At 39.9% G+C, this 27,464-nt stretch overlaps 1 protein-coding gene across 1 annotated transcript in view; it reads left to right on the forward strand.

Moving 5' to 3' along the window:
- CUL3 (cullin 3) overlaps nucleotides 1–26,482 on the forward strand; it is a 56,890-nt gene extending 30,408 nt beyond the window's left edge. Inside the window, exons 4-16 of the mRNA XM_056849375.1 lie at nucleotides 1,768–1,928; nucleotides 5,221–5,335; nucleotides 5,652–5,880; nucleotides 7,256–7,401; nucleotides 7,811–7,987; nucleotides 9,434–9,604; nucleotides 11,406–11,513; nucleotides 17,484–17,608; nucleotides 18,109–18,205; nucleotides 19,851–19,985; nucleotides 22,369–22,555; nucleotides 23,413–23,558; nucleotides 25,254–26,482. Coding sequence (XP_056705353.1) covers nucleotides 1,768–1,928; nucleotides 5,221–5,335; nucleotides 5,652–5,880; nucleotides 7,256–7,401; nucleotides 7,811–7,987; nucleotides 9,434–9,604; nucleotides 11,406–11,513; nucleotides 17,484–17,608; nucleotides 18,109–18,205; nucleotides 19,851–19,985; nucleotides 22,369–22,555; nucleotides 23,413–23,558; nucleotides 25,254–25,385 — 1,929 coding nt within the window. The 3' untranslated portion in view covers nucleotides 25,386–26,482. The remainder of the gene's footprint in view (nucleotides 1–1,767; nucleotides 1,929–5,220; nucleotides 5,336–5,651; nucleotides 5,881–7,255; nucleotides 7,402–7,810; nucleotides 7,988–9,433; nucleotides 9,605–11,405; nucleotides 11,514–17,483; nucleotides 17,609–18,108; nucleotides 18,206–19,850; nucleotides 19,986–22,368; nucleotides 22,556–23,412; nucleotides 23,559–25,253) is intronic.
- Nucleotides 26,483–27,464: the final 982 nt, after the last annotated feature.

Raw genomic sequence — 27,464 nt, forward strand, 5'->3', positions numbered from 1 at the left:
TTGTCGGGGAGGAGAGTGGGGATCTCCCCCCCCCCCCAGTAGTTCTAAAAACGCCATGTATGTTTAGGTAGCTCTAAGCATCAGTCCCTTTAGACCAGTACTTTGTTCTGTGACTTGTGGAGAGCCACATTTGCAACTGCCATCTGTGCCAAACCATGCTTCCCCCCCACCCCGCAACAGTATTCAAGAGATAGTGGGGAATCTGCATGTAAGAGAAAGCTTGGATTTCCTCCTTGCCCTCCTTTCTGGTCTTATTCGGGTAGACACTAGCACTTGAACTCTGCCTTTTGCTGTCCACAATTTGAGATGTGGATACAGGCTACGTTTACGTATGTGAACTGCTACACACACACACACACACACTTCCCCTACCAGTTAATTAACTTCAGCCCAGTCAGGAGTTTTTGGCCTATGTATGAACAAATAGCCAGGTGCCCTGGGTGAAATCTCTGAACACAGTCTGAGATCTTTGGAAGGAAAAAAGATCTTTATTTGCTAGCATACATCTCTGTTAGCAAGGGCACAGGAGCACTGGAAATACTATCAAAACATTACTGAGGTGTTACAGAGCTAAGAAAAAGAAACAAAACAGGAGGCTAATTAAGTTGTACAAGTTACTGGTATTACCTTTACATTCGTTTCGGAGGAATGGACACAAGCCTCACTGGAACTTTCAAACAAAAGCTGGTTGATGCAGACTTTGTTACATTTCTCCCTGTTCCTCACCTTGTACCCTTTCACACCTTTTAACGCTTTATCTCCCAGCCAGGAGGGTTTCTCCCTGACCTATCCTGGAATTGGGGTTGGGTTTCCATGTTTGCTGCCCCACACCTTTTCCCAATCATATCAAGGTGCAAGTCCTCTACTCTTATTGCCCTAACGCTGGATATCCAAACAGAAATCTATCTTGCTTTTTCCTGTCAGGTAGGCAAATGGTCGTCTTCATCCTGCCCATTTGTCTCCTTAAAGAGAAACCATCTCCCCTCAGCCTGAAAGCCAAGGAGTTTATGGCTTTGTTCCCAAGAAAGAGGGGTGATCTGTGGGGGCCAGTTCTTCTTGTATGTTAATCAAGGTAGCCTGCATTCCTTTATCATAACACCATCAATCAAAAGAGCCACATGACTAGTATATGCCCTGTATGCCACACTACCAAACACACACACAATAATATACAATATAACTATTAATATTAAATATATAACCATAGCTTTCTTAATTAGATTATTTCCAAGCATGTAGGGTTGCCTCTCCCCACCACTACTGAACTTTAGCCAGCCCTGGAGTATCTGGAGTGAGAGGAAGGGTTTCCCCATTGGCTTTCTTTCTCAGAATGAGGGTCAAGGCTCCTAGAGGAATGCAATCTGGCCATAAAGCAGTGGGAGTAAAACCATTGCTTTTTTTCCTGGGTGGCTGCCATAGTAGTGGTTGTATGCGCTCTTCCTGAGTGCTGTGTTTAGAGTTTGCAGAGAAGGATGGGCCCTTTCTCCATCCTCTGTATGAGCTTACTGGTCTTCAAATCCTTGTGGTAGCCACTGTTTCAAAGTGGGAAGTACCTGCCAAGCACAAACACTACCAGGTAATGGCCTTGCTAACTTTGTGAGAACATGGAGTGTGTGCCGCAGTAGGGGAACAGTGCAGAGAAGAGCCACAGCTGGCATGTCAAAGAGTCATAGTCCGAGCCTCTTGAGTATCACTGCTTTAGACTCTCTTTGAAACTGTGAAATTGTATGAACTATAAATTTGTTTATATTTTTTCTTTAATGTTAGGACCGTGTATATGTACAACAAAATAATGTGGAAAACGTCTACAATTTGGGATTAATTATCTTTCGAGATCAAGTTGTACGTTATGGGTGTATTAGGGATCATCTACGACAGACGTTGTTGGATATGATTGCAAGGGAGCGGAAAGGAGAAGTTGTAGACAGGTATGACAACAAAATTGCTACTGTCACAGCCACTGTATTCCTGAATTCCTGGTGGTGCTTTGTGTTTATTGATCTTGTACTGCTTAGTCTACATCTGCTGCTATTACAAATTGTTAAATTTGCATCTTTCCTTGTTGACTATTTTCAGATCAAATCAAAGCTTTATTTTCTCTGGCATACAGTTTGCCCATTTTAAAGATTATGAAGCTAAGATTGCATGCCATTCTCCCCTTCCTGGGGCACTAGGTTTCCCCCAGTCTCAACAATCTTTTGGTGTTAAACAATTTGACCATACTGCAAATTTGTAGAGAGTTGCTCTTTTATTAATTCAGAAATGTGTATTTTTTATTTCATGCAAAGTGGAAGTGGCTTCCAACAGTAATAACATATAAAATAAATCAAACAGTAAAGCATAATGAAGCAAAGCAAAAGTACACTAATTCAACAATAGCAACCACTTAAACAGCCAATTAAATTAAATTAACTCCCTGGCAGAACCAGTGACAGAAACTATTATTGTGTATTATTGTGTAAATTCAGTAAGTGGTAGGAACTGTTAATATTTTGTCACTTATTAAAAACTGTAAAAAAATACTTAGCCATCACACTGGTGTATCCTTGTGTTTGTGTAACTATGACATAAAAAAAATATGAACGCAAAAATGAATTAAAAAAGCCATATGTAATTAGCCTGAATCAGGGAGGGGAGATGAAGCATGACTGCCTCTCCTCACTCTTGCATCAGCAAAAAAGATGGATCCAACCAATACAGTCAAAATTTTCAGTTAACCAAACATCACATAGAGCGTTAGTTCCCAACCTTTTTTGTATGGGGACCCACAAGTTCAAATTTAGATGATTTGGTGACCCATTGATTTATTGTCACAGACACCCCCCCTTCCATCCAACGATATTCCATTTAACTTCAATGGGAGATTTCTCCTCTAGGGAAATGCATCTGTTTCTGAAAATTAAACACCTTCTGATCATCAGCTCTGACCACTATATCCTGTCCACAGCCCCATTCAGACACATTCTGACTCTATTAGTATCTGGTGGGAGGGAGGGTATGAACCTGGGACTGGAATGACAGCACCTAAAGTGGAATGATGGCCCCTGGGAGTAGCATGAGTCTTCTGTGGCTAGAGTAACATCACACAGAGTGCAGTATCAGAGGAGCATGCCTATTAGGTGCTATGAAACACAGGCAGGATGCTGCTGCAATCATCTTGTTTGTGGGCTTCCTAGAGGCACCTGATTGGCCACTGTGTGAAGAGACTGCTGGACTTGATGGGCCTTAGTCTGATCCAGTGTGGCTTTACTTATGTTTTTTATGTAATGACTGTCTCTGGAAGTAGCAGAAGTGTTCTAGGACTGGAATGACCATCATTCCACTCTGAGGGTCATCATTCCAGTCCCAGAGTATGGATTATATTCCTAGGGACTGTCGTTCTACTATGGTGGCTGTCATTTGAGGCCCAGAACTCTTCAGCTAGTGCCAGGGGCTGACATTCTACTTGGGGGCTGTATTGCAGTCCTAGAGGAGTGTATCTCAGACTAGAGACCTTCACACAAAATCCACTCTGCATTTTCATTGCAATGTTTGCCTCCTGTAATATATTTCAGTAGGCCAGTCCAAGGCAATTGGCATTCCCGCTCCCATTATAGCCAATGGGCATGCCAGCATCTTCCATCGTTATCAGTTGGACAATCCTGTCATTCATTTTAGTACATTGCTTGAAGAGGTGGGGCCAGAAGATGTATATAAATTCTGGCTTCCCCAGCAGTCAGAGACAACAAGTCAATGATAGCTTGGTCCTGAAGTTTCTCTGGCCCCAGCCTGGTGGAACTCTCTATCTAATGAGACCTAGGCCCTGTGGGATTTAGCTCAGTTCCGCAGGCCTGTAAGATGGAGATGTTCCTCCAGGCATAGATTGAGGACAGCAATGGTTATATAGATCAGTTGGCCTCCCTGCTTTTCCTTTTTTTTCCCCTTCCCCCATCCTTCCTGGTTGGTTTCTTTTCTCTTCTTGCCTTTCTTTCTTCCTTCTGTTTCTTCTCTGTTTCTTCCCTTCTGTAATTTTCCTCTTCCCGTTCCCCTGGATATTATTTGGGCCTGTGAGCTCTGATAGGTTAATTGTCCCCACTTGTTATCATCTTCAGACTATTTTCACCTGTGAAAGATAGTCCACCTATATAAGGTGGCTACATAGCATAGGGCACCATCTGAATTTGTAAACTGTAAACAAGACAAGAGCTGTTCAGAGGTGGTTTGCCATTGGTTGCCTCAGCGTCACGACCCTGGACTTCCCATCCAAATACTAGCCGGGGCCAACCCTGCTTTGGTTCCAGGATCTAATGACATCGGGCTAGCCTGGGTTATCCAGGTTAGGGCATGACATTCCTATTCTACCTAAATTAAATCTAATGAATCTTACCAAAAACATATAAAAAGATCTTCTCAGTGAATCTAGATCTAGGAAGTTCATATGACACATGGTGGTGGGAGCTTATATAAAGTGTGTATGAAAAAACAAGTTTTTGCCGAATTGTTTATTTCATGATGTTCCATTGAGCATCCCTTTGCAAACTGAAGACTCAGTACAGGTTGCTAATTTCAGTGTTAGTGTTCTGTTCTCTATGATTTGTATGGGCAAACAAATGGCCATTCATAAGAAGTTACTTCTCCCGTTATCAGAACTAGTTGGTGCTAGCTGAATAAACTTCTCAAGGTCACTAACCATGCATTAAAACAATGGAAATGAAAAATGCTTGTTTATGTGGTTGCAGAAAGTCATAAGCAGATTCAGTGAGCTATTACTAATTCAGGATAACTTATGCTAACTAATGAGTGTAAGTGTGTAAAATACATACATTCTGCATACCATGCATGATTTACATTTAACTCCATGACAGAAGTATGTTCTTTGGTCTTGGGAAAATGGTAGAGACTGTTGTGTTTTCGGTCGTCTTAGCTCTTCTCTTCTTTGATTCTTGCCGTTAATGAAGGCTACTTACTCATTTTTAATTTTTAATTTAATATTATCTCGATTTAAGGCAGATGAGGAAAAACTTGCAAAGCACGGCAATTCCAACTAACTAGCAGGTGTCCGAAACAGAAACAAAACAACTTTTAAAGTTGGTCTTAGCTATCAGGTCTTTCATTAATACACAATACTGACCACTCTTTTTGATCTAAGTGAGCCCATATACCTCTTGTTGAATGACTTTGCAAATTCTATTTCTGCTAAAAGAAATTTAATCTTTAAATCTTTTAAAAATGTTTTTACAGAGGAGCAATAAGAAATGCTTGCCAGATGTTAATGATTTTAGGTCTTGAAGGACGATCAGTCTATGAAGAAGATTTTGAAGCTCCTTTCTTAGAGATGTCAGCAGAATTTTTTCAGGTACATTATATCTTGCAAGTATATGTTTCAAACATCTTTGTAATTGATTATTGTTTGGTTATTTAAATTCATTTATCTGAAATAATTGCATCCAATCTTCCCCCAAAAGGCTCAGTAAGAATTAAAACTGTATTGTTACATCCAGATATTGAATAGTTTATTGCTTAAAACTTCATGGTCCGCAGGCCGGGATTTGTAGAAGGAGCTATGTTACCTAAAATATAACTTAAACAATCATACGAATAACAGAAATTAGTAGGATTAAAAGTGTAATAAGCGGGGAAAAACTGCCTTATATGTGTATATTTCATTACAGATGGAAAGCCAGAAATTTTTAGCAGAAAATAGTGCTTCAGTTTATATAAAGAAAGTAGAAGCTAGAATTAATGAAGAAATAGAACGTGTGATGCACTGCCTTGATAAATCAACTGAAGAGCCAATTGTAAAAGTTGTTGAGAGGGAACTTATTTCCAAGCATATGAAAACAATAGTGGAAATGGAGAACTCTGGACTGGTTCATATGCTGAAAAATGGGAAAACTGAAGGTAAGTTTGGATGATGCCTCTGCAGTGCTAGTGATGCATCATTGAGCAGCTTGGTTTTGAAGGAAGGGCAGAGATAGGAAGCGTATGGCGCGTGGCATTTCCTCTTCCCTCAGCATCTACATTCTCTCAAAAGCTGTCAAGAGAGTCTAATTATTGGTGACTAATTGGGTTTCAGATATCTCCTGCAAGTTCATTACATTGTAAGAAATGCCAGTTGACTTAACAAAGCTACTGGTTCTTCTCACTGTTGTTTACAAATATGAACTTTTTGTAGAGCTTTTCACCAGTTGCTGTAGATCAGCAGAAGTTCTGTATAATTTTGACATGTAAAATGCATCACCTATCCAAAAATATGAAAAATTATCTTCCAGCATGCTGCATCTTGCTTCTGTCAGATGTCATACTGTAGATTTTGTATGTATTTCATAAAAGGCATGTTCTTCAGAACAATTCTGTGAGCCATTTGACTTCATGGAGTCAAACTCAATTCATAAATAGATGCAACCCACTTTATAGGCTGGTATAAAAATTGTGAAGATAGTGTGTGTGTGAAGCCCTTTGAAATGCTAGGTGGTGGTATTATTAAAGAGTTAACCTGTTTGAATGAATGTGCAGTTGAACTGAAAGCTCAATTCCATCTTACTCCATTAATTTCCTTTTAAAAAAAAGTCCATCTTCCAAACTTATACGATAAATGTTTTCTTGGATACTGACTAAAATTTCCATAGATGGAAGGGATTTTTATCCAAGGAAATGAATTACTTGCATCTATCTTCCTGCAGCAGCCAAAAATGCCCCTGAAATGCTGCTGCTGAGGGACAGGGGACCTCTGGGAACAGCTGGGAGGATGGTCAGAGGTCTGTTGTGAGGGGCAGAACTGGAAAAAAAATGTCTCCCCTTCTTTCTGGAAATTTTAACCAGGGGCTAGCCTATTAGCTTCATGCTTACTTAATGGTAGCCAGATTTTAGCCTGAAGATTCAAACTCTACCAATCTTTATTTATAAAATTAGTCACTTAGCATTAGGTGATCATTGGAGATGTTATCCTCAGTTTAGCTCTTGTCATTAATTTATGGCATTTGATCATCGGTAAGACAATTCAGCATATACTGTAGCCCTTTCTCAATATAAACCACAGAGTTGCATACATTGATAGAATTATATTCTAATATATTAAAACATCATATACCTTTATTTAAGAAGAAGTAAAGGAAGAAATTACAGAACTTTATGCTCAAAAAATAGAAGGATGTAGAATCTCACGTTCTGTTCCACACTGCAGTGGGAAGTAGGAGTTTGACAAATCTGGTATTCTGCTCATCTGCAAAGTGTTATGATAGTACATGTTAGTAGTAAATTTCTTTTTCTGTTACAGATCTTGCTTGTATGTACAAGTTGTTTAGCCGTGTGCCGAATGGTTTAAAGACAATGTGCGAGTGTATGAGCTCCTACCTGAGGGAACAAGGTAAAGCGCTTGTATCTGAAGAGGGTGAAGGAAAGAACCCAGTTGACTACATTCAGGTACCTAAAAGCTTCTTGCTGTGTTCATTCCCCCACCCCCGTTATGCCAAAGACTTAATTGGAACTTCCAGTGCTGTTCTAGTAGCTTTTCACATCAGAGGCAAACAAGGAGAAAAGTTTGGGTAACTTGTGTTCCTGCAGTGTTTAAAAATGATCCAAGTTTTCAAACAGTTTGATCACTCATTTACCAGTGTGTCATTAAATGGACACATTCAAAACACACTGAATTTTATGTAAAATAATTCGTTGTTCCTTGTGTATAAGTTAGTTGAAACTATCTAGTGACAAATGAAAGATTCTAACCCAGCAGTTTTTGATTCTGGATCCCATAGCAAAAGTCAGCTGCTGTTACAATCTCTGTACAAACAATGGGATTTTTAAAAATGTTTTGTTTGTTTGTTTGCTCAAGGGTTTATTGGATTTGAAGAGTCGGTTTGACCGTTTCCTCCAAGAATCTTTCAACAATGATAGGCTTTTCAAACAAACTATTGCAGGAGACTTTGAGTATTTCCTGAACCTCAACTCTAGGTCTCCAGAATATCTCTCATTATTTATAGATGACAAGTTGAAAAAAGGTGTCAAGGGAGTAAGTATGATTTCAGTTCATCATCAGTAAATCTGGGAGGGGGGTATTCTTTAAACTTTCTAATGTATATTGTCTAATTTGCAAATAAAATAAGTAGTGTAGTTGAGTAATTTCTTTAATCTCTTCAGAAAAGTAGCTTTCAGCTCCACAAACCATATGGATATAAACAAGCAACATAAAGAGATGGATCCAAAGGTTCCATTCTGCTGACATTGAAGCCTTGATCATGCTCCAGTTGTATTTCACCATCAGAAAACATTTCTTTTGCTAGAGCAAGATTCCGGTTTATGGCAATTACACTTTGCAGGAAAGAGATCTAGTCTGCTGATCTAATATGTACCATACATAATGAAGGGAATGAATAGGCTACTATATAACACAGAACTCCTAGAAAACCTTTCATTTGGAGCATTAAGTACCTCTGACTTGGTCATAATTTGTCATCCTTTAGTTTTGTTGCTTCACATTTAAGAGTCACTACATGTCCATGTTTGTTGATGCTCCATATAGAAAGTATAGAAAGACTCCCCTCCAAATCCTTCAGAAACCCCAAAAGATGAGAACTAAGGAACTGCAGTTGGTTACAGCTCCCCAGTATATGTCCACTGCATGTATTTCTCCCTTCCACCATGTATTTAAGAACATAGGAACATCTACACCTATATTCTTTCCCCTGAAATTGGTTGACCAGGAGTCTTGGAAGACTCATAAGCATGCCTAAAGGTCAAAGCCTCTCTGGAAACTGATATTAAGAAGTATACTGCTTTTGAAGATGAAATTTTATTTAGCCATATAACTGTTCCCTATGAATTGATCTGATTTTCTTTTTTAAACCAGCTATGGCAATATGGCAATAGTTCCAGGAGAAGGCCAGCATAGTATAGTGGTTAAGAGCGATGTACTCTAATCTGGAGAACCAGGTTTGATTCCCCACTCCTCCACATGAGCAGTGGATGCTAATCTGGTGAACCAGGTTGGTTTCCCCACTCCTACACATGAAGCCAGCTGGGTGACCTTGGGTTAGTCACAGATCTCTTAGAGCTCTGTCAGCCCACCTACCTCACAGGGTGTCTGTTGTGGGGAAGGGAAGGTGATTTGTAAGCCAGTTTGATACTTCCTTAAGTGGTAGAGAAAGTTGGCATATAAAAACCAACTCTTCTCCTCCTCCTTCAGTTTTGTGTGTGAACAAGTGCTTTCTCTTGTCCATTCTGAATCATCTGCCCATAAACTTTATTGGAGGAAAATGTTTTCTGTCTTAAGTTTCTGTATGCCATGCATAATTTTTGTTGTGGAACTTTTTCTCCCATACAAGTAATATTAGAATTTATCACAGCATAAATTGGTGTTACATGAAATATGGAGCTTCTCAGTGTTAGTTCTTAGTCATGTAATGGGCTTTACATCACTAATTTGGAATACGGTTGCTTCCTTTGTTTTTGTTTACAGTTAACAGAACAAGAGGTAGAGACTATATTGGATAAGGCAATGGTTCTGTTTCGGTTCATGCAAGAAAAAGATGTATTTGAACGATACTACAAGCAGCACTTGGCAAGGAGGCTTCTGACGAACAAAAGTGTTTCAGATGATTCTGAGAAAAATATGATCTCTAAGTTGAAGGTAATGTTCGGCTCCTCACTCTTGTCTGTTCCATAGTGCTTGGGGTTGGGTTCTTTCCCTTTCAGACCAACGTCCAGCTAGCACAAGTGTGGCTGTAATGCTAGCCATTTTTCTAAACTTTTAAGGCTGGATACTAAATATTTGTTCATTGCAGCTGAGAATTGTTTGGTGATAATCTTCCCATACCATTTTGAAAACCTTAATGCTGTGGTGCTTTGGAGTGGCAGTTTGATTTCCCACCATTTTTGTGAGCCATTCTAGAAAAAGTGGAAAAGGGGTGGAAGACAATGAAGGCAGTGATGTAGGCAATGGTCATACATCACTACTCAAAGGATTCCCTGGGAATCTCTTTACTAGTGAAGAGGGAAAGATACCCCCTCACCTGTTCTTAGGCTGCAGCTCTTCCCCCTGTTAGCAAAGTGAATTAAATACCTTTTCACTGTTGGGGAGTAGATTGCAAGAAGTGGATGAGGTGTGCACGTCCATAACCCAATGGGCCCTCAAAAGTTAATCTTGTGGAGAGGGAAGCACTTTATCTCCAAAACTGTAACTCTTCTCCTCTTCAACTTCATAGCATATGATAGTCAGCTGGATATGAAATGGGATTTCAAGGATGCCGAATGCTCTAAATAAAACTATCTGAGAATACATGGTGGAGGGGAGGTCTTCAGGGATAGTGTTTCCAATATTGCTCTTACTCTTTTATAGAGCCAGTGTGGTAGAGGATAGAATGGTGGACTGGGACAGAGACCAAGGTTCAAATCACCCCTTAACCATGAAGCTGATCAGTTGATCTGGGGCCAGTGGCACACCCTTGGCCTAATTTCTCTCATAGGTGGCTAGGGTAAAAAGATTGGGGAGAACCTTGTGTACTGTCTTTTTCTCCATGGAGGAAGGTCAAGATAAAAATGTACCGTATATACTCGCGTATAAGCCGAGTTTTTCAGCCCAAAAAAAGGGCTGAAAAAAGCCAACTCGGCTTATACGCGGGTCAATACGGTAGGCGGGGGGAGGGGGGAGAGAGGGGGAACTTACCGCCGCCGCCGCCATCTCGCACACCTCTGCGGCCTGGGAGCAGCCAGCGGGGCCTTCCTGTGTGCAGGCAGGCCCCGCGGCAGCCCCGCCCCCCCGCGCACCTTCTCTGCGGCCTGGGAGCAGCCAGCGGGGCCTTCCTGCGTGCAGGCAGGGCCCCGCGGCCGCTGCCCCCTCCGGCCTGCGTGCCTTCCCTGCCGCCGCCTCCAGCTGATCAGCGGGCCTCGTCCTCCCGGTGAGTAAGGGGTTCAGGGGCTCTTCTCCCTCCCCCCTAGGGTGGCGCTGGGGTCAGGGTGGGTGTGGAGGGCCCGGGAGGGGTGGCACTGGGGTCGGGGTGGGTCTGGAGGGCCCGGGAGGCCGGGCGGGAGGGCGACCTGGGGCAGGGGCATTGTGTAAGCCACCCTCGGCTTATACACGGGTGCCTAATTTTTCCCCATTTTTGGGGAAAATTAGGCACCTCGGCTTATACGCGGGTCGGCTTATACATGAGTATATACGGTACTAGTTTCTCTGCTTTAGTGTGGAATGGGAATTAATAAAATTGAGAGAGAAAAATGTGCTACTCAGTGGAGTATGTTATTAATTGGTATGTTAAAATCATGGCATATCTTTGCATTATTAACTAGGGATTTTGAGATTCTTACTGCTCTCTAAAACCATGCGTTAAAAAGTCCTTTGCAGTTCATAATGCTTTGATTCTTAAATACCTGGCTAGAATGATTTGTATTTAATTCTGGAGTTATGGAATCATATAAATATCTTTTTGCAGACTGAATGTGGATGTCAATTCACATCTAAACTGGAAGGAATGTTTAGAGATATGAGTATCTCAAACACAACAATGGATGAATTTAGGCAACATCTACAAGCTACAGGGGTAAGAAATGAATTGATGGTTTTCTTTTGATTTTAAAGACATACCTGCCACTGAAGACAGCATCTTATGACACTTTCATTTTAGCTTTTACTAAGTTATTCTAATGTTCGTTCCAAATATTAAATGTAGCACCATTTCAACTTCTATTGTAGTAATAACCTCAATCTAAGCAATCACATTGTCATATAGAAAAAGTGTGTAACACACAGGCCTGTAATCAATACCAAAACAATCAATAGGTTGTGTTTGCCACCTGTCTAGGATGAGTTATTTGCTGCTCTGGGAAGCATCAGAGTGGGAAATTCAAGTTGTATGTGTATCTCTGAAAATGCTGCCTCTACCTGTATGTGTAGTTAAAACATAAGATGAGCCCTGCTGGATCAGATGAAAAGTCCATCAAGTCCAGTATCCTGCTTCACACACTGGTCAATCATTTGTTCATGGGAAGCCCAGAAGATGACAATCCTTCCTTGCTGCTGTCTCTCTGCAGTTGGTATTAAATTGCATACTATCTCTGAACTTATTTTCCTTTTAGCCATCATTGTAAATAGCCATTGATAGAACTATCTCTCCTTGAATTAATTTAGTCCCCAAAGTAGAGAGGAAGATGAGAACAAAGGTAACTAGAAGAATGTACATTCCTAGGAGGATGGGGACAGAATGTAAATGGGGAAAAGTGTGTTTTCTGGCAGTAGAGGGGCAGCATCACACATGCATTCAAGGAAAAAAGGACAAAAATGCAGAGTTCTTTCAGCACACCTTTGGATAGCCAAGGTGGAGGAACAATGGTCATTGGTACAGATACATCTGGCTACAGTGGCAAAGAGATGAAGGGGTGGAGGACTTTGAGGGTAAGAACAAGACGTTTGTTGTAGATCTGAGTGTATGTGAAACCATCATAGGGATTATGTACAGGTGTTGCATGATATGTACTATGAGAGAGAGTAATTATTTTAATAGCAGAGTTCTGGATAGAGGTAGGAAAGTTGAGGAATAACAATGAAGGATGAAGAAAATATTGTAGTAGGTCAAAGTGAGAGAAGATCAGAATGTGAACCAGAACTGTTAAGGCAGCAGTAATGTATCATATTTTCTTAATATTCTACAGAGAGAAATGACATGATGTAAATATGGAAGCAAAGAAAAGTCAAAGATAAAGCCAATGTGCTATGCTGGATCAGCTAGGAAGTGTTCCACATTATCAGTGTATACAGAGAGTATACAAAGAACAAGAATTAGGATGAAAGATACAGTCTAAGACACAAAACTTGAGCTATGTGTTAAATGCTGTCAAGTTGCTTCTGGCATAGGGTGACCCTATGAATTAATGACTTACAAAACATCCTATTGTTAACGGCCTTGCTCAGGTCTTACAAACTGAGGGTCATGGCTTCCTTGATTGAGTCAATCCATCTCATGTTGGGTCTTCCTCTTTTCTTTCTGCCTTCAACTTTTCTGAGCATTATTGTATTTTCCAGTGACTCTCATAACGTGACCAAAGTATGACAGCCTCAGTTTAGTCATTTTAGCTTCTCGGGAGAGTTCAGGCTTGATTTGATCTAGAACCCATTTATTTGTCTTTTTGACAGTCCACGGTATCTGTAATGCTGTCCTGCAACACCACATTTCAAATGAATCAACTTTCTTCCTGTCAGCTTTCTTTGTTGTCCAACTTTCACACCCAAACATAGTAGTGGGGAATACTATGGCATGAATTACCTTGATTTTGGTCACCAGTGACACATCCTTACACTTAAGGATCTTTTCTAGCTCCTTTTTGGCTGCCCTGCCCAGTCTCAATCTCCTTCTGATTTCTTGGTTGCAATTGTTAACAAGTATAGAATGGCAAGTTAGGATGGTGAGCTGGAGGGGGGGAAAGAGTTCGTTGGGAGAGTGAGTTGAAGGTGAATGTTGCAGGATTTAAATAAGACACGGGAATTATGAAAGAAGACTGTTGCAGCAATAGAATGCAGGTGTGCTAGTGTGGTGGTTACAGCATCCGACTAGGTTCTGAGAAATCCCTGTTTGAATCAAAACTCTGCCATGGAAGCTTTCTAGGTGTCCTTAGCCAGTCATGCACCCTTGGCCCAACCTACCTCACAGGGTTGTTATGAAGGTAAAATGGAGGAGAAGAGAATGAGGTAATTTACTGGGTCCCTGATGATGAGGAAGTTGAAGTGTACATAAAGGAAGTAAAATTAATAGATCCCAGGAAGGCGTAAAAGACAGAATATGGGGAAGGTGCAGTGTTGAAGGAAATGTGGTCACACAGAACACAAGAAAAAGGCAGATCTGTTCTAATGGAGGCATGGTTCCAAGTGAGTAGCCGAGTCTGTTAGAGGAGTTCAGAACAAGTCAGGGAAGGGGATCAGACAGCAGAGGCAGTTGGGGCAGCAAAATATATCAACATAAATGTTGCAGTCCCCAAGTAGAAAAGTGGAGATGTTATCAAAGAGAAAGAAAGCACAATGGGTGTGGCTTCCATGGTGAAAGCAACCACCAGAAGACTGAGAATAATGCAGGGGAGAATTGATTGAAAGGCTTGTGGAGAAAGTGTTGGTTTGGGGGTGGGGGTTGACCTAGATCACTCGGCTATTTTTCTTAATCAGAGAACCACACGGAGGGCCTTCTCTTTCTCTCAAACCCAGATGTTGAAGCCTGTATCTCTAAAGGGGAAAATGAGTCCTATTGAACTCATTGTGTAGTGCTAATAGCAGCCATCTCTTTTGTAGCTCGCTTGTCTCTTTCTGGGCTCCGGGGGTGGGGGGGCACACACTTGAATTCTGCACTAGGAATGAGTAGGAGGGGAGACCTTAACAAGTAGAGCAAAAAGCGAATAAGTATCCCAGTTGCATTACATGCAATTATTTCAGTATTTTATGGAGGGGGGGACCATTTAAAAATGCATTATTTAGCATTCAAGATGAAGAAGATTGGTGGCCATTGGGTCTCGTTATAGAATTTGTAGTATTGGTTTGGGTAAGATCTGGGATGCTTCTAAACTAAATGTACTAGCTGAACTGTTTCCACCACCAGGTGGCACACACCTGCTTTTTGTGAGGCGGTCTAAATAATTGACTATTCAGCAGCACCTTAGGTGATCTTACGTTCCATTTAAAAGAAATGTTTCTCGCTTGTAGGGTTCTAACTTGTAGTTTGTGCATTTAAAAAAATCCAAGTCTCTAGATCATCAGAGTTCCATATACATCACAGACTTTTATAAAGGCATTATAGCTAATGAACTGCAAGCAAAATAAAGCTTGTGGAATGAGACTTTCCCTTCCTGCTGCAGCCTATTGATCCTGGGCGCTTGAGGGGACCATGAGGGTGGAAGACCGAGGTTGGGTACAACTCTTTGGCACTGCATGATTTAATCAGTTCTCTGGTGTAGTGGTTAAGAGAGGCGGACTCTAAACTGGTTTCCCCTCTCCTCCACATGACGCCAGCTGGGTGACCTTGGGCTAGTCTCAGTGCTCTTCGACTCCCTCAGCCTCACCTACCTCTGTTTTGGGGAGAAGAAGGGAAGGAGATTGTAAGATGGTTTGATTCTCCTTAAAAGGTAGAGAAAAGCAGCATATAAAAACCAACTCTTCTTCTTCTAATCAGTTTTCTATTTATTTCTAATATGGATTATGTTGTAGATTTAGTCCAGAAGACTTTGGCAAATCTGGGGCTAAGCAGAGGTTTCTGCCAAACTATTCATCTTGTACTATCTGCTAAAAAATTCAGAATCTCATAAAATATCTGCTGTCACTGCTATCATCTCACCTGGCTGAGGAGGAGGCCCCAAATTCTCTTGTCCTGATTATCAGTAGAGTTATGTAGAAAGCAGTTAACATGGGTTAGCTTAAAGAGACGAACTCTGGGCAGAGGAGAGTGATTAAAATAAAATAATGTATTTATTGCTAAGAAAAAAAGAGAACATTAGAATATAAAAAGCACATGTTTCTAAAGCAGACCAAAAAGCCATCTTAGTTCCTGCATGTTAAAAATTGACATATGTGTGCTCTTGCATAATTAGAGTTCTAGGAATCAAAGCCCATTTTCCAAAACTGATCACAGGCCAGGAGGCAGGCTGACCTCAATGTTTGCCGGACCCATGTTCGTCTGAAAGAGAATGAGGAAATAAAAGGAAGTTTCTCCATGGCAAGCCAGTTGTCATTGGAAATCTCAATGTCCTCACGTAGCAGATCCTACTTTTTAATGGGAAAACCATTAAAATGATTTGTTTATATGGTATCCACTCCCCTTAAAATTGCATCCAATTCCATTGAGGATGAAACTTTGGAAATATTAGAAAAACTGTGTCAAGGTTGAGTTAGCCAAATGTCAAACCCAGGACAATGAATTTTTGCATTCATTACAAGGGTATTGTATTGCCCTAGAAAAGGGCAAGAGTCCAGTAGCACCTTAAAGACTAACAAAAATATTTTCTGGTAGGGTATGAGCTTTCGTGAGCCACAGCTCACTTCTTCAGATACAGCTAGAATGTGAATCCATCTGTCTTTAAGCAGAGGAGAGTGAATTCAGACAAGTATTAGTATGTAAATGTTAACAGTATGTAAATATGAATAGCAGGCGTGATGGGATTAGGTGTGGTATGCAGAAGAGTCTGAGATGTCCAGGGGAGAGATGGGTGTGGAGAAATCAGCATTGGTATTTACCAATGCTCATTACCAATGCTGATTTCTCCACACCTATCTCTCCCCTGGACATCTCAGACTCTTCTGCATATCACACCTAATCCCATCACGCCTGCTATTCATATTTACATACTGTTAACATTTACATACTAATGCTTGTCTGAATTCACTCTCCTCTGCTTAAAGACAGATGGATTCACATTCTAGCTGTATCTGAAGAAGTGAGCTGTGGCTCACGAAAGCTCATACCCTACCAGAAAATATTTTTGTTAGTCTTTAAGGTGCTACTGGACTCTTGCCCTTTTCTACTACTGCAGACAGACTAACACGGCTACCCACTGTGAATTATCTTTAAGGGTATTACTGCGTGTATGTTTAAAAAAAAAAAAAAAAGCATACAACACTGTCATGGAAGAAAACGGTATCACAGAGTTGCATTTCCCATAACTTGGGAAAATTAAATGAGACCAGGATCAGGGAGGTCCAGGTTCGAATCCCCACTCTGCCATGGAAGATAACTGGGTGACCTTGGGCCAGTCACACTCAGCCTAACCTACCTTACAAAACAGAGGAGGGGAGAATGCATGTAAGCTGTTTTGAGTCCCCACTGGAGAGAAGGACGTGGCATAAATAAAGGGAATTAAAAATATTTCAAAATAACTTTAAAAATCTAGCACTCTACAGTGTCATAATGCTTAGGCTTTAAAAGGTATAATTCAAAGAATATTGTTATTTAGTGTCCCTCTCTAGACTGTTTTGGCCTAATAGCTAAGATTAGCCTGATCTCATCAGAGCAAGTAAGACTGGGGCTGCTCTACAGAAGAAGGGAATGGCAAACTATCTCTGCTCATCTCTTGCCTTGAAAGCTCTATAAGATGGAAATTTGGTTGCAGCTCAACAGCACACTTTACCTTTTTAAAGTCTGAACTGTATGTAATGTCCAAGAATTAGTCAGTTTAGATCAATATAGAATGTAGTTTAAAGTACTTGTTGAAACTGTTTACGTAGAAATATAACTGTTGGTCCCAGTTGCTGAAGGTATAAATAGAATGATTCAAGCTTGAATCCTCAGTTTGCTTTCCCAGTGTTATCCAGTTCTGCAGTTTTTTTGGGTGGTTTCATGTGACCTGATGGAACTTCGAGTTCTCCATCCCCTCTTGAATATGTTTCCTCCCACCCCCAGGAAAATATATCTCATATACTGCAGCTTGTTTGTTTTTTCAGTGAAAATAAGGCAGCCATGTCCATCCTGTATGTTAAAAACAGAAGAACGAACTCTTTAGTCAATTACAAGAGGTTACAATGCCTGTTTCCTTTGTTTCTGTAGGTCTCACTAGGTGGTGTTGATCTGACAGTGCGGGTTCTCACGACAGGCTACTGGCCTACTCAGTCGGCCACACCAAAGTGCAACATCCCCCCAGCCCCCAGACATGCTTTTGAAATATTTAGGAGGTAAGGAATGGCAAAGAAGTTTCTATGAATGGTTAGTGGCTTTAAATCATACAACATGTGCTCAGTGCCTAAAGATTCTCACCTAACACTGCTCATGCAGACCAGGACTTTGTCAATTTCCACTCGAAATAGCAGTTTGCCCTTCCATAGGGGTGCCCCTAGAAGGGCTTCTGAAGTCCTGCTGCAGAAACTCCTCCCAACCAGTGTTCCTGTATTCTGTACTTAGCGCTGAATTTTTAAGACATTATGGACTAAATCGCTACCAGACTGATGGAAAAACTAGTTGGCACCAGAACTGTCCATGATCTTTAACATGGCCTTCTTTAAGGCGATGTGCGCACAAGCCCAAACTTTGCCGCTTAGAATAACTTTTCTGCTTGCTTGTAATGTTTACTTTATCACAAACTGATTAAACTGTATGGATATGGAAAAAGCTATTATATCTATATTTTAAAATATGAATGATCAAATGTCCTTTCAACATCTTGAACTGTTTGCAGATTTTATTTAGCCAAACACAGTGGACGACAGCTGACACTCCAGCATCATATGGGATCGGCGGACCTCAACGCCACCTTCTATGGTCCTGTGAAAAAGGTAAACTGTGTGTCTAGACAGAGATTTTGTGTCTTCGGCTGTTACGAATGCAGAAACAGCTTGATTGCAAATATGTTTCCATCCTTTGCATACAAGTTAGGTGCAGTTGTCATTTCTTTACTAAATTGTTTAAAAATTTGTATTTTGGGAGCTTTTATTATCATTATGCACTCTCAGCCTAACCTACCCCACAAGGTTGTTAGGATAAAAAAAGGGGGAGAATGTAAGCCACTTTGGATCCCTACTTGAGGGGGGAGAACATTGGAGTATAAATGAAACGTTAAATAAAAATAAATAGAAATGAATAGTATTGTAAATGTATATCCTGTTATCAATGTGCAGGAGCCTCCATTTGAGTCATCTACCTTTTGGAGTTTGGGGCCCATGTGCATTTGTCAGCCTCCCCCCCCCCCAAAAAAAAAAACACCATTGTGGATGGCAGCTGTACCCTCTAGCAAACTGTCTAAATAATTGAGATCTCTGTAGGACAGGATGTCAAACTTAAGGCCCGGGGGCTGGATGTGGCCCCTTGAGAGCTTTTACCTGGCCCGAGAGCCAGTTGTTAAATAAAAGAAAATACTGTAAGAGCACTCTTACAGTATTGTTTTAAGCATGTTTATATTTTAAGTAAAAAAATATATCATTAATTGGCTTTGCCTGTGTCTTCTATAAAGTTTGTATCTCCAGTACCTGACATTAAATTTTATGCTACACATGGCCTGGCCCGACCAAGTAATTTTTATATCATATCCAGCCCTCGTAACGAATGAGTTCGACCCCCCTGCTGTAGGACATTTGTTTTCCACATCTATATTAGTATCAACTTTCACATTTGTACCTTTAGCGATAGTTTGAAGTAGGCCTCTCGGCTACTGTTGAAAGGCTAAATTCTAGTTCCATTTTTATCAGGTTTTTTGTGCCCCTGGCACTTAGCAGAAACCTGTTTCATTTTGGGAACCCTTATTATAGCAGAAGATTTTGTTATCACATGCTTACAGTTTGACAGCTTCTTTCATTTTGTGTGTGTGCTGAAACCAATTGATTTGATGCAGTCTTATATCAAGAGCCCCGTGGCGCAGAGTGGTAAAGCTGCAGTACTGCAGTCCAAGCTCTGCTCACGACCTGAGTTCGATCCCAACGGAAGTTGGTTTCAGGAAGCCAGCTCAAGGTTGACTTAGCCTTCTATCCTTCCGAGGTCGGTAAAATGAGTACCCAGCTTGCTGGGGGGTAAAGGGGAGATGACTGGGGAAGGCACTGGCAAACCACCCCGCAAACAAAGTCTGCCTAGAACACGTTGGGATGTGACGTCACCCCATGGGTCAGGAATGACCTAGTCCTTGCACAGGGGACCTTTACCTTTTTTTTTTTAATTTCAAGACACGAATGATAGAATTCTGAATGAGAATAACTTTTCAGATGGATCATTAAAAACAAATAGGGACATGCTTGCCTTTAAAGGCAAAAATAAATATTAAACATTGGGAGAAGAAAATGGAGATTAATAGTTTAAAATGAAAATAACTGTGTGCAGCAGATTAGTCAGGCAACAATTTATAGTTTATGATAAGTACATAGGCAAGATTAATCAGAGAGCAAAACATAATGTTCCCTAAATGATATTTGACTGTTTAAAAAATTAAAACAGGAAGATGGCTCAGAAGTCGGTGTAGGAGGTGCCCAAGTAACTGGCTCCAACACACGGAAGCACATATTGCAAGTATCCACCTTCCAGATGACGATACTAATGCTCTTTAACAACAGAGAAAAATACACTTTTGAGGTATGAATTGTGGCTTTCCAAGGTAACTGTAAAAATGCATGTTGTCTCTTGAATATGGTGTCATCTCTTCCCCATCTAATGGAGAGGGAAATATTCATTCCTTTCAGCAATTGAACAGGACATTCCTGAACTTGGTATACAGGCTGTTAATGCCTTGAGCATCCATGAAGCTCATGGCCCCTTATTCAGGACCATCAGTACATGCTAGAGAAAGTCTTGCGTGTCCAGAACTCACTGGATACTTAAATGTATCTTTGGTTTTTCTCTAAGAATATTTTGTGTGTTCCAGATCTTTTTTAAGGCAACAGATTTTTCTGCCCTGTTTGTTTAACATGCTGAAAGCTGTGTTTTTCTTTGTAATACTTGATATTAGTGATAAGATTGTGTGTGTGCATTCCCCCCCCCAAAAAAAAACATAATTCTGTATTTGCCATGGAATGGAGAATAGATGCTTAGTTGTCAGAATAATTTGTGAGTTGCTATACTATTAAAGGGCAGTTTATATATATGAAGTTGCCTTATACCGAGTTAGACCATTCATCTAGCAAGGCTAGTGTTGTCTTCTCAGAATGGCAGCAGCTTTCCATGGTAGAGGTCTCTCACATCACCTACTGCCTGGTTCTTTTAACTGGAGATATTGGGGAATAAATCTGGGTCCTTTTGCATTCCAAGCAGATGCTCTGCCACGAGCCACACCCCCTTATATGGATATGTAATCCATTTACTATTTCCAATTATCGTACTTTATTTAAATAAAGGAGATTCTGGTTCCATCACTTAACTATACTAAAGCAGTCATAACACATATAGACATATCTTCTCCTGAGGCTGCCTCTCAGAGGTTTGCTACTCTGTATATGGAGGTTCCCTTAACTCGCCATGGCTAGTAGCCATTGATGGACCTACCCCCCATGAAATCTGTCTAACCCCCTTTTAAAGACATCTCTATTCATGGCCATCACTATGCCCATTGGCAATTAATTCCACAATTTAATTACTCAGTGCACAAGTATTTTCTTTTGTCTGTTCTGTTGCCCAACAGCTTAAGTGGGTGTCCCCCGAGTGCTACTATTATTTTATCAACCTCTATCATGTCCCATCCCCGATCATTCCATTCCCAAGCTCTCCCGCTTTTCCTCATAGGAAAGGTGCTACAGCCCCTTAATAATCTTGGTTACCATCTTCTGTATTTCTTCTGGCTTTTTTTGGTATGGTGACCAGAGCTGCACACAGTATTCCAAATGAGGCTGCACCATATACAAGGGCATTGCAATACTGATCTATTTGGAGTGGTTTAAATGATGAAACATGTCACTCTCACTGTCTACAATCAAGCATCTTTGTTTTTCATCTGATCGTACAATGCATTTCATAATAGCTTCAGGGTTTGTTTTTTGAGTGAAATGATTTGTATTTTAAGGCCTGTATGGAACGAAGCATTCTGAAATATAAGGGGTACCAAGCTGGTTATTTTCTTTTTATAACCAGTTTTCCACATTTAGGCAAAATAAATTATCTTCAGGATTGAGAAGAAGAGAATTTCACTGTCCCTCTTAATGTGAGAGGTACTTCCACAACCTGCTTTGGAGATCCTCATCATAGGGACATTAGAGTGGCATTAATTTTCTACCAATAGCTAATACTAACATATAAACAAGTACATGTGTTCATAAGTTGTAGAATTATACTATGACATTCAAGACAATGTCGTATTTTTGTATGTTTGTATCTCCCCTCCCCATTTGTTTCTATTTAGACTAATACTGGAACCAAAGGTGGTAGTTCCATCAAACCTTGATTGTTGCATAATGTTGGATCATGTGCATGAGAATATATTGCAGTTAAGATAGGTGTGATAAAGAGGACTCCAGCAACTTCATTCTATTTTCTCTGTCAACACAAGCATAGTAGAATTTTTATTTTTATATGATGGGTTAGCTGGATTGGCTTCCCATTGAAATGTATGTATTTGTATTTTGTATTTTTCTAAAAGAACATTTTGTTTGATGGGTTGTGTATTTTTTCTGATGTTAACAGTAATTTATAAAGACTGTTTAAAACTTCCTTTGGGTGTTGTTGACTGTTTATCATTTGATGTAAAAGTGATTCTGCTTTCAAAACTCTAGGAATGGTACCATGTTTATTTACCTTTTCCTTGTTCTGTATCTAACCTGGCAACCATGTTGATTTGAAATAAAACACTTTCGTACATGTTTCCAAGCATGTAACATAGGTTTACATCTTCCTCCAAGTGTTTTCTGAACTTCTGAAATATCAAAGAATACACTGGTTTGAGTAGAGAGGAAAGAAATTGTTAAAGCTGTTCAGATTTTCTTAAAGCCTCTTTTATGCCACATAAACAAGTGTCCTATCTTTAATGTAGGAAATACAACAGGAGACAGATATCCCCGAAAGAGAGCTTGTACGAGCGTTACAGTCCCTTGCATGTGGAAAACCAACACAACGGGTTCTCACAAAAGAACCCAAATCAAAAGAAATAGAAAATGGACATATATTTACAGTGAATGACCAGTTCACATCCAAACTGCACAGAGTCAAGATTCAAACAGGTATGTTTGTGTTCATCCATAGCCATTATGCCTAGATTAGGTATTTAACCTTCTAAAATGCTGAGTTTGTACTGTGGTTGATATCTCATCTGGCCACCACCCATTCTTAGGGTTGTCTGCATGGAAAATGTTTCCAGATGACTCTGCTTCCTTGAGGTTTCACCTTCCTTTTGTAAGATGGGGTCCATGTATAGCAACTTACAGGAATATGTTGTATTCATCCTTGTCTCTACAGCCTTGATTAACTTCAGTGTTGAAAAATAAACAGCTAAACTGATAATGAATGATATACAAGTTTTCACAAAATAAAAAAGGGTTGTAATGGATTAAATAGATTGAGCGTGAGCTGAGTAGATAAATGGAAATTAAGCAAAAGAGGCAGTTATGGAACAGATACATGCAACTACAAGAAACAGTTGGTGACCCCAAAAATGCTACGATTTTAGACTTCTGTGGAGCTGGTTTTTGTGAGTTGCCTGTAAAAGCATGTGTAACCCTTGATTTAATTCTCCCCCTTTATCATACCATAACAGGCGAGTGAATATAAACAGATCTATTTTAAAACAAAACTTTGGTTTTGTAAAGAAACAGCCTCTAAACCTGCTCTACAAACCAGCAATACAAAGCTGCAAGAAACATCAGCCTTTTTTAAACTCCTAAATTAAAATATCTATTTTACCAAATGTTCCAGATCATTTGTTTACTTAATCTGCCCTTTTTGCCATGGTCCCTTTGAAATGGCTCCTCGATCATTTAATTTAAAGAACAAAATGTTTCTAACTTATTTTCAAGTAACAGAAAGAGACACAATTCTAAGGATATTTGTAACTTTGGAGATCTTTCTCCTGTTCTTTCAGTTGCTGCCAAACAAGGAGAATCAGATCCAGAAAGAAAAGAAACAAGACAGAAAGTAGATGACGACAGAAAACATGAGATAGAGGCTGCTATAGTGCGGATAATGAAATCTAGGAAGAAGATGCAGCATAATGTGCTAGTAGCAGAGGTAAACTCTCGCTGGGTAGAAGGGGAAAGCAAAGTATGTTATTTGCTTGGGATTTTTTTGCATTTCTGTTTTCACTGTCTTTTACTCCTTTTCCTCTGGCAACATAATGCCGTGAGGGGAGAGGTCTTGAACACAATTCTTTACATATTTAGCTGAATATAGTTCCCAGGATTCTTTGTGGGACTTGAAGGGAATTTAACTGATATAAAGTCAGTATATGGTTTTTTTGTACCGTTCTTATAACCTACATTTCTCAGAACTTCCTGAATGATAGATCAAAATCTCTGCAAAATAGAACTTATATTTTTATTTTTAAAAATGTATATCCTGCTTGTCTCCTCAAAGGGGACCAAAGAGGCTTACAACAGAAAGCACACAATGTAAATAAACCAGTAAACAAACAAACTATATTCTAGTCTTAGGCTAGTCCTGTGCACAGTGGCTGGCTCATATGAAGGCAAAGGCTACAAGCCATGGAATAAAAGTCCGTGCCCCTTTGGCCATGCCCAGCACTTAACACCTGCTGACAAGGAGAAGCTGAGATGAAAACACAGCAGTTGGCAAGATGGTTCCCAACAACAGTTTCCCCTTGCTGCCTCCAGAAGCCTCCTTTGTATACACCAAGAGGAATTTGATAAAGCTGGGGACCTTTACCTTTACTCTATTTCCTAGTATTCATAATGTATGTAATTCCTCAGAGGACATATCACTACAAACTAAAGTTCTTTGTCACTTGAATTTATGATTCATACAAAATATAAACTGCTGTTCTGTAATACGTGAAACTTTCAAATCTCAGCAGTAACCACATCTCATTCAGTTTCCAGGAGCAGTAACTTTTGAGCCTTAGTTTGTCTCATGCTCCTCTTGATTGATCAGTCAGTCCCATAGCACTTATCGAGGTGTTAATTCACCACGTAACCATTTTGCAGAACAGAGATGATGGTGTGCCAAGTCTACCCAGAGCATGATGGTTTTGAGTCTTCTTTGTGTGATCTTGAGAAGTAGATCACGTCTTGTCAGAACATGAACATGCTAATTCTTATATTAATAACAATTTGTCACTGCTGAGGGCTCTGATTGTCTAATAACAAAGCGTGGTGAATGGAACAGGCATTTCTGAGCTAGACTTGCCATCAGAAAGTATTTGTTCCATGGTCATGTCAGTTGGTTAAATGTTAATCACCTGAATCATCTCAAAGAACCAGAGAACAAAGTTAATAGGAATGTTTCTAGAGCAATTTCAGATATACCATGAAAGTGAATTGTCTGCTGCTAAACTTGGGAGGGGAGGGAAGGCGGCATGGTATAGCATGATCTCATCAGATCTCGGAAGCTAAGCAGGGTCAGTACTTGGAAAGGAGGCCACCAAGGAAGACTGCAGAGGAAGGCAATGGCAAACCACCTCTGCTTACTTAGTTGCCTTGAAAGCCCCTTGCTGGAATCGCCAGAAGTGTGCTGCGACTTTACGCGCGCACACCAACTTGGAAGGTGCCACTTGTACCTCATGATATTGTTTGGTTACGTTTTCTGGATTTTGATGCATCTTGGGCTTTTGTGAAAAAAGCTGTGGAGGCATACTAATATCATTCCCCTTCATTTTGCTTGAGTAGAAAAGCCTCAAAGTTTAGTCTGCTGTGTATTTTTGCAGCACTAGCAACTACTGACAATTTTACCATTTTTCTTATGTTCCAGGTAACTCAGCAACTGAAGGCACGATTCCTACCAAGTCCAGTTGTTATTAAAAAGCGTATTGAAGGACTTATTGAGCGAGAATATTTGGCACGAACACCTGAGGACCGCAAAGTATACACTTACGTAGCATAAAATGTGTTCCACAGATATGATTTATTCTTGGACTATACTCTTCGCATGAACTGGGAAGTTCTTTTAAATCATTAAATATTAAGACGACCATCTCTTCTATTAAATTACAATACATGTTCTAGACCATTCAGATCAAGCTTTTGCTCCTTTGGAGAGTTTTCAACATCAGATTGATTGAGCTTCAAGCTTCTCAGCGTTTATTCCTGTAGAGATCATCCTTACAGTTCCTCGGGAAAATGTGAATGTGCCGCGTTTTTGTTTTCAATACTGTATGAAAACAGGAAAAAAATAAAAACAAATTTAGAAAATACAGCTCATTAAAATAAAATTGTTGGAATTTCATTTCCCCAGATCTTCAGTGTTGATGTAAATGTGTTTTCTGTAGTGTTGCTTAGCACTTTGCGCATTGTATACGTTGGGTTACAAAAGAAACACGGCTGGTAAGACCGAATTCCCAGTACTACTGCTCTGCTTTGGACATTTCTTTAGAGACATGTTTAATTTAAACATTTACAAATTGAGAAAGACCTGAGAACATGGTTTTAGCATGCTTTACTTCACCTGCACTCTCACCCATATTCCAGTGAATACCACGATCAGGAAACTTTTTTGGGCACAGTTATGGGCTGTAATATTTGGCCTTCCCTCTTGTAAGTTTTAAGTTTTCCAAATTAAGTTATGTACAGATTAGGTTTGCTCTGGTTCCTTTGTAGGAGAAATGGAAAAAAGAAATCAGTTGTGTATAAACTGTATGATACTTTTTGCTGTTGTACTCACTGCTCATAGTGGATTGTACAGAGCGATGTTTTTATTTCACTCAATGTAGACAACAAATTTAAAATAAATGGATTTAGTGTACACAGAGCATTAACTCAAATGTATTTAGAGCACAGGGATGACAGTTTGTTAAACTAGATGCCATCCCTTGGAGAAGTGCATCAGCCTACTACACTCCATTCCTGAGGTAGAGGGGGTTTCTGGCTTTTTTGATTTCCCACTTTTGAGAAGGTTCAAGTGAAGCCATTGTGCACTATTAATTTACTGTTTTAAAAAATGCCATCTTAAAAATGCAATAAATATTGTTACTTTGATCTTAATGACATCTCCAGTTCTTACAGCAAATGTGTTTTCCCCCTCTCAGGGTGGTTCATCAGGAAGCTGCAAAATCTGATTGCTCCAATGCTTTCAAAACCAGAATTATTCCCTAGAGGAGATATGCATTGTGCTAGCTTTATTATACTGTATGTGCCAAAATAAAATGGCATTTGTGTAGTCCGTGTGCTACAAAACTGATTACTTTTTTACAGCCAGGGAATTCAGGTTAGATTTTGTTTTTCATCAGATTCCTACAATAGTAATTGTGATTTGACTATGGATATTGTGAATAAATGAGGTAGTGCTGATGGAATAACTTTAGCATCACTCGATAAAGAGTCACCTTAGAATATCCTTATATAGCAGGATGTATCTAATTGTTCCCTTTGTGGCACACATAACTTATTTATATTTAAATATGTCATTCCAATTGGCTTGAAGCATAAAGCATTTCTGATTTTTGTAGGGAATGGGAATTTCAATACTCCTGTGCCTAGTATTTGTTGGTCCACTGTAAAGAGTCTGCAACTTTGAAACACTCTTGAGTATATCTAGCAGTCCACATTGTTTTTGAATGTTCTGTTCAGTTTTGGTAAAGGGAAAAAAGGTTAAACAACATGTCACAGGTAGCTGCTGCAATATATTTGTATGCATGTATTCATGAGTATATAAAAATTTATGTTTATTACTATGGGGGGCTGTGTTCTGCTGCAACCAAAATAAGTTTTGTGGTGTCTTAAAGATTTCTTGTGGCTTATGTTTTCATAAGATATTGAAACCCACACGCAAGCTAGTAGGTCACCAACTACAAACATCTAAAAAGAATAGAAACATTGCAATCCATTAAGTACTATGTTCCTAGGCTGATTAGTTCTTTAAAGGTAATAGCCAGCACTTTGACTTCTTAAGCACAGAAAATCAGCAGCAAGTGTAGCTCTTAATACTGGCTGTAGATGTTTCCGTATAATTTATCGCTGGGCAGCA

The sequence above is a fragment of the Euleptes europaea genome, chromosome 5 (genome assembly GCF_029931775.1).
Source record: "Euleptes europaea isolate rEulEur1 chromosome 5, rEulEur1.hap1, whole genome shotgun sequence".
In the NCBI taxonomy this organism is placed as follows: Eukaryota; Metazoa; Chordata; class Lepidosauria; order Squamata; family Sphaerodactylidae; genus Euleptes; species Euleptes europaea.